Source organism: Lontra canadensis, unplaced genomic scaffold (genome assembly GCF_010015895.1).
Source record: "Lontra canadensis isolate GAN:19392208 unplaced genomic scaffold, GSC_riverotter_1.0 scaffold104, whole genome shotgun sequence".
Classification (NCBI taxonomy): Eukaryota; Metazoa; Chordata; class Mammalia; order Carnivora; family Mustelidae; genus Lontra; species Lontra canadensis.
The window spans coordinates 4,114,351-4,131,383 of NW_022631098.1; the positions used below are offsets into that span (position 1 = coordinate 4,114,351).

Genomic DNA, 17,033 nt, shown 5'->3' on the forward strand with positions numbered 1-17,033 from the left:
CAGGGGAAAACCCCATCACAGAAAACCACACAGTCAAGTACAGTCAAACCACACCGTCTAGTCAAACCTCCAAATGGATCCAAGACTGGGCCATTTTCTTACTTTATGGCTCTTTGATAAGTATAACCGTTACGACGGAATGAGTATTTGATCTGGAATCTAAACACCTGGCTTCAAAAACATACGCAAAGCTACCTGATCATGAGTCAATCACTTCACATCTCTAAGCTCGTTTCCACGTCTGTAAAACTGGGCTAATTGTGGCTTTAATTGCCATACAAACAGAAAATGTGCTCAATTTGAGATTAGAGATTAAAGAGAAATTTGGCATGTTGATGGAAATATCTTCTATTTCTCTACTGAGCCCAGAAACCAGTTTTCCTGTCGGGAAAAGAAATATTTACACATATAGCAGGATTTTAATTTAGTGAATTCACAGAAAACCTATTCTTAATTACTACAATCTTTTAAGATCAACTCATTTACATCTAAATCACTAGTGATAATTTTTCTGAAGTTATGGCTACATTTAATTCTTAATCTTGAAAATATTTCAGTATTTATTTCTATATGGTCTTGTTACTCAGTTTTAAACCACATTTCTAATCTCAACAAGCTGGAAACTCTTTATTATTTTCTTGTTCCAGAAAAAATACACTTAACAAGTATTTGTAATTTGTTTCTAAGTCTGTTGTTGCTTAGCAATTTTCTCCATACACAACTCCCAGGATTGGGCATCTGAAAGTACACTACATCTCTTTTACTGACCATCCAATTTTCACCTTCCACAGTTCCTTATAAACTTCTAGTATATTTACCCTTCCCAAACAGAAGATTTTCTAGGTTCATTTGTATCAAATCTTGGATTTATTTGGCAAAAAACTGTGTTGAAATATAGGTGAGTTTTCTTTGGACCTGTGAACTTTCTTCAAAGCAGTTAAAGAAATTGGCTCTTTAAAACACTTAATATTTTTTAAACTTTTTATTGACATGTAAGATACACAGAAAAGTTGTATAATGCTTAAGTGTACAGCTTGAGCATTTTTCACAAATTGAACACACCCATGTGACTAAAGCTCAGATTATGAAACAGAAAATCACCTCGGGAGGACTGCTTGTGCTCCTTTTCAGGCACTAATTCCCACTATCCTGACTTCTTCGTCTTTTTTTTTTTTTATTAAAGATTTTATTTATTTATTTGACAGACAGAGATCACAAGTAGGCAGAGAGGCAGGGGGGGGGGGGGGGGAAGCAGGCTCCCTGCTGAGCAGAGAGCCCGATGAGGGACTCGATTCCAGGACCCTGGGATCATAACCTGAGCCGAAGGCAGAGTCTTTAACCCACTGAGCCACCCAGGCTTCCCCACCGCCCCTACTATCCTGACTTCTAACAGAACAGGATGGTTATGTTTTCTTTATTATAAATGTAACCAGACAGTATGTACTATTTTGTGTCTGGCTTCTTTCATCCAACACTATGTTTATGAGACTTCCCCATATTACCGTATGTGGTTTTAGACTGTTCATTCTCATTGCTGTATAGTGTTCTATTGTTTGAATACATAGCATGCATTCCTTTGAAAATAAACAACTTATGAAGTGTGTCAGGTTAACCCACTGAGACTGATCTATGTAGTCTCTTGTGTTTTCCCCTTGACACAATCGGGAATTTCTCACTGATTGTGGCAGTTATCAGTCTTAGATTTCAAAGCTATTAGTCCTTTACATTTTTGGTTTCTTTATAGATATTGTAGTGACTGGCTAGGAGAACCCGCTTCTTGAGCTGCTATCCTGATGTCATTTTAAGCTGATCATGGCCTAGATTTTTCTTAACGTTGACTGATGTATACCATTTCTGATGTTCTTCAACCCCTCCTTCCTAAAAAAACCTGTCTGCTTTTTTTTTTCTTTTTTTTTGGGTAGCAAAGTTCTGATGGAATAAATTCTTAGAGTTAAAAAAATATCTTTATTTGATTTTAATTATTGAAGGCTATCTTTGCTGGATACAGTAGTCTAGGTTCAAAGTTTTTTTCTAACACTTTTAAATAAAGATGCCATTCCATTGTCTTCTGAAATTGCCATAGTTTCTGATGAAAAAGCCACGATGATGCAAATCGTTGTTCTCCTATATGTAATGTGTCGTTTTTCTCTGGCTACTTTTAAGATTTTCTCTTATCTTTGGTTTATAGCAGTTTGTAACGCAACTAGGTGAAATTTTCTTCATACTCTTATTTGGAGTTCACTGAGCTTACTAAATTTATACATATAAATCACTAAGCTTGGGAGATTTTCAGACTATTATTTCTTCAAAAATTCTGTCCTATTCCCTCTCTCTCCTCTTCTGGAGTTCTAGTTACATGTATATTATATCTTTTGGTATTTTCTAACAAGTCTCTGATGCATTTTGAATTAAAGTTGTCTGTTTTGAGGTGCCTGGGTCACTTAGTTAAGCATCTGACTCTTAATTTTGGCTCAGGTATCAGGGTCATGAGATCAAGCCATACGCTGGGCTCTGTGCTGGTTGTGGGACCCGTTTAAGATTATCTCTCTCACTCTTCCTCTGCCTCTCTCTCTCTCAAATAGAGAAGTACATTAAAAAAAAAAGTCTGTTTTCTCTATTCTTCTGATTGGATAATCTGTATTGATGTATCTTCAAATTCACTGACTCCTTCATCTTTCATTTCCATTCTGCAATTGAAGGGATATATATATAGAGAGAGAGAGAGAGAGAGAGAGAGAGAGAAAATTTAAGATACTGCAGTTTTCAGTTCTAATATTTTCATTTGGCTTTTTAAAATATCTTCTATTTCTCTACTGAGATATCTTTCCATTCATTTCAGTTGGCTTTTCCTTTTACCTAGTGAGCACAATTAAAAAGTTGGTTTAAAGTTCTTTTCTAAGAGTTCCAACATGGGCCACTTCAAGATTGGCCTCTATTGATTATCTTTTCTGGTTCTTTGTATGCGAGGAAATTTTAGATTGTATTCTGGACATTGTGAATATTTTGTGTGCAGACTGAGTACTGTTACATTTGCAGGGTCAATGTTTTTGCTTCTGTTCTTTTAGCGTTAGCTTCAAGTTGCTTTGAGTCTGCTCCATGCATGTCTCCAGCAATCAGTCTCACGTGTGGGTAGAATCTACATACAAAATCTGGGGTTTCCCTCCTCTGATACTCTCCTTTTCTGAGATTTCCCCCCTAACTTTCCTGTGGCTGTGGTTGACTCAGACCCTGTAGTCTGGTTGTTTGGCCAGAAAGACTGGGGGTTTCTGTCAGTTTAGTTGCCCTGCACAATGATATGACCGTAGCCTGCCCTTGGGCCAATGCCTTAAACACAGGAAACTCACCCCTGCTGGTGCCTCCTTCCAAGTCTCAATTCCTTTCCAAAATCTGCCAACTTGTGTTCACTTTGTAGAACATTTACGTGGTTGTTGTTGTATTTTTTTCAGAGTTTACACTTGTTATCTGTAGGGTGGTTAGTCTGTTAAGGCCTTACTCTGCCATACCAAAACTCTTCAGCACAACTTTGTTTTTTAAAATAATCTTTTAAATGTGAAGTAAGTTGAGACTTTCAGGAATTTGCTAAGATAATATAGAGAGCCCTGGTATACCTTTTACCTTCCTGAAGTAATCCTCTTACAATGGCAAAGTAAGAAGCCAAACTTCTCAAACTAAGAAGCCAATATTGGTACATTACTATTAATTGCATTCTTGACTCTTCAGACTTTGCGTTTTTCCATTAATGTCCTTTTTCTATCCTAGATGCCAACCCAGGATAACACATTGCCTTGAGTTATCATGTCTCCTTAGTGATTGGTCTAGAACAGTTTCTAAGTCTTTTCCTGGTTTTTTTTTTGTTTTTTTTTTTTTAAACTGTAATATTCTGGAGGAGTGCTGGTCAGTTTAACCTATAGAATATCCTTCAGTTTGGGCTTGTTTGAAGTTTCTCTCATGTTTGGACTGGGGTTATGGGTTTTGAGGAATAACACAAAGGTGAATTGCTCTTCTCACATTCTATTGAGGGGTACATGGCATCATTAGTGATGTTAATTAACCTTAATCATCTGGTTAGAGTACAATTTTTTTTAAGAATACAATGTGTGTAAAACTTGTTTCCACATTTTCACTTCTTAAAATAAGTTAAACGGAAACTCCTTAATTAAAGATATTAGCCTCAGGTGGTTAAGTGTCGCAGGTGGTTAAGTACTCCTGATTTCGGCTCACTTCATGATCTCAGGGTTGTGAGATCCATCCCTGCATCAGGCTCCACACTCAGCAGGGATTCTGCTCCAGGATTCTCTCTTTCCTTCCCCACACTGCCCCTCCTGCCATTCTCCCACTAAAGAAAAAAAAATAATAAAGGACATCATGTGGTTTTGCCCCTTACTAGATATTACTTCCTTTCACCTGTAACTCCAAGGAGATCAAGCAACAGAAAATGATATTATCTGGAGAAATCTGTCATGGAAAACAAGATATGCAGAGAATGATACAGACATACAGTTCTAAACAAGTTTTTAAAATCTTGTGGTAGGCCAATAATGCATAATAGAATTTAATGATATGCCTGTTTTTATTAGAAGATTAACAGTTTGGGGGTGCCTGGGTGGCTCAGTGGGTTAAGCCTCTGTCTTCAGCTCAGGTCATGATCCCTGCTCTGGCATTGAGCCCTGCATCGGGCTCTCTGCTCAGCAGGGAGCCTGCTTCCCTCTCTCTGCCCCTCTCTGCCTACTTGTGATCTCTGTCTGTCATATAAATAAACAAAATCTTAAAAAACAAAAAAAAGAAGATTAATAGTTTGGAAAATTTTGGTTATTTAGAAAAATTTAGAAAAATTTGGTTATTTAGTTACTTAGAATGATGCCTGAGGTGTCTAGTGGTAGTGGGGAAGAAGAAACCGAAAGAAAAACATGTGCATGTGAACTCCCAACTCCTTAAGTGTAAAACAAACACTGGATTTGAGCATGCACCTGTTCAAAATCACAAGTGTGAATTTTTTTTTTAAGATTTTATTTATTTATTTGACAGAGAGAAATCACAAGTAGACGGAGAGGCAGGCGGTGTGGGGGAGCTGGCTCCCCACTGAGCAGAAAGCCCGATTCGGGACTCGATCCCAGGACCCTGAGATCACGACCCAAGCCGAAGGCAGCGGCCCAACCCACTGAGCCACCCAGGTGCCCCACAAGTGTGAATTTTGATATGCTCATCCTGACCTGAGAAGTGCCAATTTAGCATGTTTAGGATAAGAGTACAAAGATTCTCTATTTATATAATCTCCAACCTTATCCCAGTCAAGGGGTGAATCTTAGGAAACTAACTTTCACTTCCTGAGTCATAAATTTGCTTCTGAGGGTCACATCTCTATGCCAACCTGATGTTCAGTTCAGGCACCCCATTATTTCATATCATTAACTTTATGTCTATATTTAAAAACTACTTCTTTAGGAAATTTGGGAGTTTAGGGGTGCCTGGGTGGCTCAGTTGGTTAAGTGTCTGACTTTTGATTTTGGCTTGGGTCATGATATCAGGGTCATGGAATGGAGACCCACATTGGGCAGGGGCAGGGGGCAGGTGTCTCCATGCTCAGCAGGGAGTCTGCTTGGGAGTCTCTTTCTCCCTCTCCCTCTGCTCCTCCCTCCTCTTGTTCTGGCTCTCAAATAAATAAATAGATAATCTTAAAAAAATTGGGAGTATAAAACAGTTATTTAAACTTAATTGGACTATTTTATAAAATTTTTCAGTAAAAGTCTATTTCATTGGGTTGAAAAGACCAAATTGAAAGCTCACTAGGTAAAGCAGTATGTGAACACGAGGGAAGGGGAGGCTGGAAGAACGGCGGCCCCAGAGCTCTGACCACCCAATTCCTCTTCCATAGGCCCTAGGTGCTTTAGCAGAGCCCCTTTAAAAATTACTGGTCAGACCAAGATAAACAACTCCAACGTTCTCAGTATTTACCATTACGCTCCACATACCTTAATGAAAAGTTCTTGGGGAGAAATAAGGCCAATTGGGGTATGCTGAAAGATGAGTTACTGATTTCAGAATAACTCAATCAGAATAAAATATTTTCCTTTAAAAAATCAGAACAAGATTTAATTGACCTTTTTCTTTCCATCCTAGAAATCACCTCGTTGACTGTATTTAACATGTCAATACAGGCACAGCTATGGTTCTTACCTGAAAGTGGCCACGAAGTTCACAGTGGGCCATCCCAAGACAAAGGATTTCAGGGCATTGGTGTTGCCTTCTCCCACTTCATCCACACAACTTGCTGTCCACATGTCACTTAGTTTTATTTTATTTTTTATCTTAAAGTTGTTGTTATATCTAAAAAGATAAAAACCAGACAGGACTTCTTGTTATTTTGTTTCTTAAATTTTATGAGAGCTTCTGTACTTGTGATAAAGGACAGTTTCCACTAATAATGGGCAAAGAATGTCTTATTCATTGTTTGTAACTTCAGTGCTTACTACAGGAAACTGTAGGTCAGTTGGTTACCTTTGGCCCAAAAAGGCCTTTGAAACATTTGGTGTATTAGTCCTCACGCTTGTGTCTATGGGCAGCAAATGGCCATATACCGCCTACTTTATTGTTCTATGTTGAGCATTGTATTTGGAATTTACAATTATAATAAATTTTAAATTTACTGCTGTTCTAAAAATTTCATTTATTATTTTTAACGTGCCTACTCCAAAAAGTTTGAGTGGCTGAACAAAAGATTAAAGTACACATTATTTACGAAAATATTTATAAAATTTTCACCTTAAGAGAGATAGATGCACTTAAAAAATATTTTCTGGAATTAATTAGAGAACTTTTCAATGTATTTCCCACTGATTGGGTACAACATTTTCTTGTCTTTACAAGCAAAGTTTAAATTTCCTTTCTTAATACTTTGTTCATATCATTTTCTCTTATATTCTGACGAAAATGAAAAACTATAGCCAAAAAACAGACCCTGACCTAGACTGGGGAAAAAAACAACAACAGAGAGTACTATACTTCAGTGGAGTTAACACACTTAATATTTATCTCCAAGGACCCAGAGGGTGACCAACTTTAAGTTGGCAATGAAATTGCTTTTTGACAATTTCTACCTAATCTCCCTTAGAACCTGATATTGAAACCACCATTATCTCTTGACCTAAATTCACAGATTTAATGCTCACAACGGACCTAGGAGTGAGTGAGTTAGAAGGCACTGGGAAAGATAAAGAGAATGCTCAGGGAAACTTGCACACTTCCTACCATTCAGAACCATTTGTGGAAACAGAAAAAGTTCACATGAGATCAAAGATACTTCATATGGCAGTAGTCCTAAACTCCTTCATGGAATATTTAAAGCCAGAACTCTTTAGAAGGATTTATAAAATGAAAAAGGATCATGCAGGAGCTACACAGGAAGGACAGTCTAGATTCGAAGCTTCCTTTATACTTCCTGTAGGGCACACTTAATGTAAGTGTGATAGGAAAGAGCCTTGTGGCTCTAAAGATGTCTATGTTTCTTTCAATTATTTTTCATCCTGTTGCTATGAATCTTCAGATTTTTCAAAATGAAACAGACTCAATTGAAGATAAAATTTTATTCCTTTGTATTTTTTGGTTAAAAAATCTTATTTTTTGAAAGTGACTATTTAGGTAATATAAAACAAAAACTACAAATCTTTTGGAAAGAAAGGTATGTTCCCATTTCTCTTTTTACAGTTTGTGTTTCCTAATGCGGGTCTCTCTCTGTATCAGGTACTTCAGATAACAGGTGGGAACTTCTCACATTTACTGCCCTGGAAAGAAGTCACTACAATGATTCTTTCCCTAGATCAATGAAACATCAAGATCATCCATCTCCTGATACAAGAGGTTAATCTCAATGTGTAAACAATCACTTCACTTCTATTGGCTCATATTTACTGAGAACTTCCCACGTGCCAGTCAGTCATTGTGGTAAACACTTTACAAACATTATTTAGTTTAATCCTCACTTTATAGATAAAGAAATGGAGCCATGGAGAGATGTAGCTAAGCAACTTGCCAAGAATCAAACAGCTTAGCTAGCACAGCTAGACTCTAACTTGAACAGTGTTGAATTCTGAGCTTATTTCATGCTCTGAACTACTGCATGTCTGTAAAAAGCACTGGATATTGTCGGTCTTGTACAACATCTGGATGGAAGCATTTTACCATGAAGTGTCCTTCAGTTTTTCTATTTTCAGCCTTATTTTTTTTTTTTTTAAGTTTTATTTATCTGAGTAATCTCTACCCAACGTGAGCCTCAAACTCCTGACCCTGGAGATCAAGAGTTGGATGCTCTTCTGAGTTGGCCAGGTGCCCCCAGTCTTACTTTTCTCTCTCTTTACCTATAAGGCTTTCTGATGAAACTGTTTACTATACAGGTGGACAGGAACCTCACAAACACTTATGCCCGACAAAGATAAATGGAGTAGCTTCAAAATACTTGAAACCAGTATTAAATAAAATTTTACATTTAGTCCTGGTATCATAGTGTGTTTCTTCATATTTTTCACACTCAACTTCTAATAGTATTAGACTATTCTAACAGAAATTTAAAAGTTTGAATCTAATGTGAACTGGCTGAAAAAAAAAAAAAGTAACAACCCAAAAAGTAATTCTTTATTTCTACAATGTAGTCCCTTACTACAAATTTGTTAAGATAAGGATCTATTTCCTTATTTTCCTATGTTCCCATCATTATACTAGAAGGAATCCCAGTGAACTTTGAAATATACGGGATTCTAGGGAAATTTCCCTGCATTTGAAGACAGAGATGTTTTACTAAGTATGTTTGAAGTAGTGTATTCCACAAGTGTCTGATGGTAATTCTACTAATAATGAATAGTCATTTCCTTTCAGTAAATTACAAATGGTTGCTCTATAATTACTGATAGAATATTAACTTCTTTCTAAATACTTTAAAGTTTTTAAACATCTTGAAAGATGAAAAGCCATACTTCTATTGGAAAAATAGCCTTTTCTTTAGCTTTCTAGTGAATATCAAAATTGGTCACAAAGTTCCCATTCAGTTGTAATACTTATTCTAATGAAGTATGGAAAAGAAGGACAATAAACTCAACAGAATTTTAGGTAAACACTGTCAACATTCAGTGCAAAGTGAGTAAGATACCTTAGCCAATAAAAGCCAAAAATTGAAAACCCTTTGTACTAGTTCACTCACTAAAATCCCCTTAGTTTCACTAAATAAATATGGGACAGCTGGTAATTTGTTATCCCACTTGAATTTATTTCTATGCCATCAACCTACAGACTGAAAGCAGTTTCTAAATGGAGCCTGAAGGTGAGACAAAGAAATATTGAACTTAGTGCAGTGAATCTGTTCGCCAAGTACATGATTAAGCTCTCACATCATTTCAACAAATTAATGATCAAGGGTACAACCCAATCCTCCATCAAAGGGTGAGAAGTGACAGGGAAGACATCACAGGGGACTAGTTCTCCTAAAACATGCTTAAAGCTTTGCCTGATTTTGAGTTTCATTCCATCGTGGTTGGAAAAGAATACCTGGTAAGATTTCAATCTTACTAATGCTGTTAAAACTTAAGATATCACCTCACACTGTCAGAATGGCTGTTATTAAAAAAAGAACCCCCAAACACAGCAAAAAAGACAAAAAGACAACCAGTATTGGTAAGGACATGGAGGAATTGGAGCCCTTGCACACTGTTGGTGGGAATGTAAAATGGGGCAACCACTAGGACAACAATATGGAGGTTTCTCAAAAAACTAAATACAGAGGGGCGTCTGGGTGGTTCGGTCACTGAGCGTCTGCCTTGGCTCGGGTCATGATCCCAGTGTCCTGGATCAAGACCTGCATCGGGCTTCCTGCTTGGCAGGAAGCTTGCTTCTCTCTCTCCCACTCCCCATGCTTGTGTTCCCTCTCTTGTTGTGTCTCTTTTTTCCAAATGAATAAATAAAATCTTTTAAAAAATTAAGAACAGAAATATTATATGATCCAGAAATCCCACTTCTGGGTATTTATTAAAGAACTGAAATACTAAGGGCGCCTGGGTGGCTCAGTGGGTTAAAACCTCTGCCTTGGGCTCAGGTCATGATCCCAGGCTCCTGGGATCGAGCCCCGCATCCGGCTCTCTGCTCAGTGAGGAGCCTGCTTCCTCCTCTCTCTCTGCCTGCCTCTTTGCCTACTTGTGAACTCTATCAAATAAATAAATAAACAAATCTTTAAAAAATGTTAAAGAAAGAACTGAAATACTGTTTCTTACTAGTTAAGAACTTTTACTCATCGCATAAAAGAAAACAAAAACTTTCTGTGGAGGAATTTTCTGTGAAATCCATTGGAAAAGGGGTAATAGAGACAGCAGATTTTGAAGTAAGATGGACCCATGTTCAAATGTGGGCTCAACTAATGGCTACCTTTGGGATCTTAGTGAAGTAATTTAACTTCTCTGAGTATCAATTTCTTCTGTAACAAGAGAAAAATAATATCTGCCTGATAGAACAGCTATGCAGGTTAGTCTCTAGAAAAATACCTAACATACAATAAGATCCAAATAACTGTGAGGTCTTTACCATTATTCACCCCACTCATACTAAATATACTGCTGTGCAAAATTAGAATTTAGCTGTGGCCATGTCTTATTTATGGCATGGTATAACTTAGGTGTGAGAGTGAAGATAGCAGAAAAAAGTATTTACTATTCTCTAGTGACTAAAAATCCCTTTGATGGTACTGGATTTATTAAAATACTCTTATCTTCTACTGGGTTTGATAAACCATGAGAGTGGGGAGGATGGAACAAGGAGCAACCACCATGTTCTAGGCAGAGAGTTAAATGCACAAGGCATTTAGTACTGAGTGGAAAGTAAATTCTTTTGGTTACCTCTCAAGTATATTCCAAATATGTGTGTCTCCTTCACTGAACTGCCACTTCCCCAGATAAAGCCCTCATTGTGTTTCATTGGGACTATTCTATCCCCCTGCCCAGTCTCCTTGCTTCTCTACTCTTGCCTACCCTCTAATCTATTACCTCTCAGAGCCAGAAACAAGATCTTAAAAATATGAACTGCATTATAGTACTCCCCTAATTAAAATCCCTTTGAATAAAATCCCAATTCCTTAACATAGCCTTTGCTGTACTTGGCCTCCAAGATGGCCCCCAGCGATCCCTGCTTCCTGATATTCCCACCCTTGCATAGTTGTCTTCCCTGCTGCACTAAGGCTGGTCCGAGTGGCCAATAGCATACGTTAGAAATGATGGTACGCCGCCTCAAAATTCAGGTTACGAAGGGCTGTGGCTTCTGTCTGGGGTGTTCTCTCGCCTGCCCTACACTCCATCTCACACTCATGGATCTTCCACTTCGGAGGAAGCAATCCCATGTTATGAGCAGCCCTGAGAAGACACCCGCATAGGGAGGAACCACAAGGTCTGGCCAACAGCCAGGGAGGAACGGAGGCCTGCCAGCATCCACATGAGTGAGCAGAGAGGTGGATTCGCCAGCGTCAGTCAAGCTGTAAGATGATTACAACCCAGTCAACAGCTTGACTGCAGCCTCACGAGCAGTCAGAACATGGCAAAGCCACTTCCTCAGCACGAGATTCCTCAGTACGGATATGTGTTCCTGCGTATGAGATGTTTGCAGTTATAAACTGCGGTTTTGGGGTAATTTGTTACATGGGAATAGATTACACAGCTGACAAGGTCCTGGTAACCTGATCCTTGTCTATTTCTCCAACCTCAATTCATATTCCTCTCCTCCTCATTATGCTCCAGTTACAGAAGCTTTCCTTTAGCTCCTTGAAAGGACAAAGCTTTCCTACCACCTTTGGGTCTGCTCTTCCCTCTGTCTAGAATGCTCATCCTCCTAATATCTGAATGGCTGGTTGCTTTTCAGTCTTCAATGATTTTTTTCCCCTCAACTATGGCTACCTAACATATATCCCATATTTTATTTCACCCTGCCCCCAATTTTCTTCATAGCACTAATCACAATCTGTAATTTCTCCCACATGTTAAAATAAAGAGGCCAAAAAAGCAGGGACAATACCCATCACATCGTGTACTGTGTCCCCTGTATGTATTCAGAACATGGCAAGAGTGGGACCTAAATGAACACTTATTGAATGAAAAAACTGAAACTTTTTTTTTTTTGCAAAAATAAAACAAAACAAAACTATTAAACTTACTTCAGATATTAGTTATGGTAACAGAGGCCAGACATTCTTTACAGTAAGCACTGAGCAGAAAGGTTATCTTTGTTAGTGGGAATGCAATTTTATAAACTGGGAGAGGGTTTACAGTATACTTACTTGATTTTGGCCACAACAAACAGATCATTGAACAGGAAAAGATGCCGCTCCTGCCTCTGCAGGCCTCTTTTGAGTTCTACCCGGCCATCAATTAGCAGAGTCCTACTGGAGCACACAAATGAGGACAGAAATGTACATGTATCCACGTTGGCAGAAGGACTTTCCCTGTAACAGATGAATCACCACAGATTTTTCGTCAAATGATCAAATATAGGATCGAGTTCTATAAAATTATAGCTTCTAGTTGGCCAAGAAATATAAAGCTCTCTGTATCTTTTTTAATGCAATGGCATAGTTTCCTAATTGGTACCTCAGTCTTTCTCTACACTGTGGTCTTTTACATCTCATTATGAAAATTTTCAAACACAGAACCAAGTTGTACGTTTTATAATAAACACATGTATACCCCAACCTGGATTTTACCATTAAAATTTCACTGCACTTGCTTTATCATATATGTATCCAACTATCTGTCCTTCTATCTATTCAATAATCCATTCCATTTTTGGCATTTCAGTATAAACTGTATATTTAGCAGTTCATTCTCCTTAAATACTTTGGCATGAACATCATTAACTAAAGTTCAATATTTGCTTATAATTTAAAAAAATGAGTGTACAATGAAATGCAGAAATCTTAGGTGTATATTCACTGAGTTTTAACAAATACTTTACCTGCATAGTCTTAAACTTTATCAAGCTAGGAACATTATCATCACACCGAAGTATTTCCTCTTATCCCTTCTCAGTTGTGTATTTTAGCTGAAGATGACCTCTAAGTATTGGCCCCTGGGCTGTTTATTTCGTCATCACTGGCTGAGACCATCAGCTCAAAAGTATATTGGAAGGGGAGATGAACCATGAGAGACTATGGACTCTGAAAAACAACCTGAGGGTTCTGAAGGGGCGGGGGTGGGAGGTTGGGGGAGCCAGGTGGTGGGTATTATGGAGGGCACGTATTGCATGGAGCACTGGGTGTGGTGCAAAAACAATGAATTCTGTTATGCTGAAAAGAAATTAAAAAAAAAAGTATATTGGCCCCAAACTTATAGTTTTACTCTCCCGATTATTTAAAAAAAAAATAGCTGAGCAGATTTTTAGCCATTTGTAGCTGGACTGCTTTGCATATGCCCCATAACTATTCCCAATCTAGCCTTGATAAGATAGAGCCTAGTGATGATAAGACTCCTAGTCACTGCTGTCCATCAGAGTTCTCCAACCCCGAGATTCCCCACGGTGCTACTGAACTCTATCCTGTAGACCTATGAGCTCCAGGGACACCCTCTCTAATCCTTCTCACCTCAGGAGTTGCCTTGCCCTCTTCCCCTTCTGGATGGTGGTCATTTGACCACAAGCCTCAAGATGGTCTCATGCCATGAGGGACTTATTTTCTCCTGCAACCCTGCCCAATGATGTCTTTTTCCTTGTTCAATCTCTAAATCCCTCAATATTCCTTACAATAGTCAATCCCACCTCATCATCCTTAAGGCAACCACTATTCTGACCTTTTTTCCACTGAAGCCTAGTTTTGCCTGTTCTACAATTTCACATTAATGGAGCTGCCATATATACTTCTTTGTGGAAGCTATTTTTTAGTCAGTATTTATCAGTAATCCATTTCTTTATGCTGCTGAATAGTATTCCACTATATAAATATATCAAACTTGATATATTTATCAAATGTTTATTCATTCTCCTATTGATGGACCTGGGCTCTTTCTAGTTTTTAGCTATTATGAATAAAACAACTACTAAATATTGTACTGGTCTTTTTGTGACTTATGTTTTAACTTCTCTTGAATAAGTATCTAAGAACTATTATGAATAAAACAACTACTAAATATTGTACTGGTCTTTTTGTGACCTATGTTTTAACTTCTCTTGAATAAGTATCTAAGAATGGAACTGCTGGGTCACAGAGTAGGTAGATGTTTAATTTAAAAAAAACCCTGCCAGTTAGTTTTCCAAAGTGGTTGTACCCATTTTTATTCCCAACAATATTGCGGGAGAGTGCCAGTTGCTCCATAACCTTGCCAACACTTGGTGTTGTTAGTCTTTTAAATTTTGACCATTCCCATGGTTATATGGTAACATCTCATTACGATTTTAATTTATACTTCTCTGATGACTAATGATGTTGAACACTCATGTCCTCTTTGGTCATTTGTATAACTTCATTTGTGAATCATCTTAAAATCTTTTGCTTATGTAGAACAATTGGGTTATATATCTTTTTATATGTATCTTGCTGAAGTTTGAGAACCACTGCTGTCCAAGAGTCTATAGCATCTTCTGGTCTAACATTCTAAAAGTCTACAACTCTGTATTCGAAGTGAGTGGAAGTAGCATGTATTTCTACTTCAGGTAAGGTGAACTTCTGAGAGCTGTTCTATCACTTCCTGTAGTTTTGGGCTATAGTTACCTCTCCAAGGAAGTGAATTCCATTATGCTCACTAATTACTAATTAAGAACATCTATGTGTAATTTAAAGAGATATATAAGTTAGGAACAAAGACAGTAAACTGGATTCCTTGAAAGAAAAGGGAGTTCCTCTGTTTAATACTGCATATTAAAAGCAGGCAGTGAGAGCAATGGCCACGGTCGCCAAACTGTGGAAAGAACCAAGATGCCCTTCAACGGACGAATGGATAAGGAAGATGTGGTCCACATACACTATGGAGTATTATGCCTCCATCAGAAAGGGTGAATACCCAACTTTTGTAGCAACATGGACGGGACTGGAAGAGATTATGCTGAGTGAAATAAGTCAAGCAGAGAGAGTCAATTATCATATGGTTTCACTTATTTGTGGAGCATAACAAATACTATGGAGGACATGGGGAGATGGAGAGGAGAAGGGAGTTGAGGGAAATTGGAAGGGGAGGTGAACCATGAGAGACTATGGACACTGAAAAACAACCTGAGGGTTTTGAAGGGGCGGGGGGTGGGAGTTTGGGGGAACCAGGTGGTGGGTACTGGAGAGGAAACATATTACATGGAGCACTGGGTGTCGTGCAAAAACAATGAATACTGTTACACTAAAAAGAAATAAAAAAAAAAGTCTAAAAAAAAAAAGCCTGTGAGAAAAGACCCATCATAGAGAAAAATCATTTCTATTTCAAATTCTTTGGGGATGGGCAGTGAGAGGAGGCAAAATGGTATCTTCTTTATGTAGTGATTTTCAAATTTATAGAAAAAAAGAATGAAATTTCACTTGCTGTTATGAAAATTGAGCAAGGACAAGGATAGCAAGCAATGAGTAGATGAAGGAATGGTTAACACAGATAGCATTTTACACAGCTTTAGTTTCTCCATCTCCAGACAGAAAAGCTTTTGCAAAGAGAAAAGTCATCTTTTGCATTTTAGTTTTAGGTTCATTAAGTAATTGCTTTTTAATTATAATTATAAACCACCAGATAGGGGCAGCTGGGTGGCTCAGTCAGTTAAGTGTCTGCCTTGAGCTCAGGTCATGATCTCAGGGTCCTGGAATCAAGTCCTGCATCATGCTCCCTGCTCAGCGGAGAGTCTGCTTCTCCCTCTGCCTCTGCCACTCCCTCTGTGCTTTCTGTCTTTCTCACACACACACACTCTCTCTCTCAAATAATTCTTTTTTTTAAAAATAAACCATCAGAGAGCAGTATGGCTTAAAATGTGGATCCTCAAACTATTATTCAAAGGTTGCAATGGTAAGTAGTTCAGGCTTTGTGGGCCATCTGGTCTCTGCTGTCAACTACTCAGCTCTGTTGCTGTGTCTCAAAATCAGCCACAGACCATACCTAAATGAACAGGTGTGGCTGTGAGCCAATCAAACTTTATTTGCAAAAACAGGCTGTTTGTCTGGGCCCTAGTTTGATGACCCCTGGTTTAAACAATAGTTGTAAATAATTTAAATGCTCATAAATAAAGGCTAATCTGAAACAATTAGGGAATTAGAATTTTTTGTTTGTTTGGGGCTAGTGTAGGCCAAAATTTAATTAAGTTATTGTTTAAAAAAGATGTTTTGCATTTTAAAACAACTCCAAAGGATTTTCATACATAATAACTCATTTTCCACCTCACAATAATATTTTCAAATAAGATTTGATGGTGGTGTGGGGGAGAATCCACAATGAAGTTTAAATATTTCTTTTTCAGTGTGGATTTATCAATGTACAAGTCTGTGGTCTGTCATTTTGAAGATCCACATATAAGTATGGCAAGAGATACCTCACAACTTTAGCAAGCTAAGCACTGGTTAAAGAAAAAAATATATAACCAACATTTATGCAGTAGTCTGGAGTAAAGATAAACATCTCAGCACTCACATAATTTAAAATGAAAAAAATCTGTCCTAGAAGGAAACAAAAGTACAAATAACCTTTGTGTTTTTAAAACTACAATCTTAATCAGTGTTTCCTACTTAAAAATGTATTTCTCAATTATGTGACTCTGAAGTGTTTATTTTTATTCTGAGTGTAATGTAGATGTGTTTATTTTAGTCTTTTAGAGTATGGAAATGCGGAGAAGGGCAAGATTGTAACCTTCTATTTAGCCTCTTAATATAGCCTGATTAGCATTTACAAGTTATAATTAACAGAGCTCTAAAACGATCTAACAAATACAAGCTGAGTCTAAGTATTAACCTGCTGCCAGCTTCTTATATATTAACATTCCATTTTCAAATAGGTTTGTGAAGCCATTTCTAAAAGGCAAAAAGGAATTTTAGAAACTTAGTAATTTTTTACTAAAATTAGATAATA

At 37.7% G+C, this 17,033-nt stretch overlaps 1 protein-coding gene across 2 annotated transcripts in view; it reads right to left on the reverse strand.

Moving 5' to 3' along the window:
- ARHGAP20 (Rho GTPase activating protein 20) overlaps window positions 1-17,033 on the reverse strand; it is a 123,562-nt gene that overhangs the window by 35,954 nt on the left and 70,575 nt on the right. For both annotated transcript variants that reach the window (XM_032838325.1, XM_032838324.1), the window contains exons 3-4: window positions 12,296-12,460; window positions 6,175-6,324 (exon numbers count right to left, since the gene is read on the reverse strand). In XM_032838325.1, coding sequence (XP_032694216.1) covers window positions 6,175-6,324; window positions 12,296-12,460 — 315 coding nt within the window. The remainder of the gene's footprint in view (window positions 1-6,174; window positions 6,325-12,295; window positions 12,461-17,033) is intronic.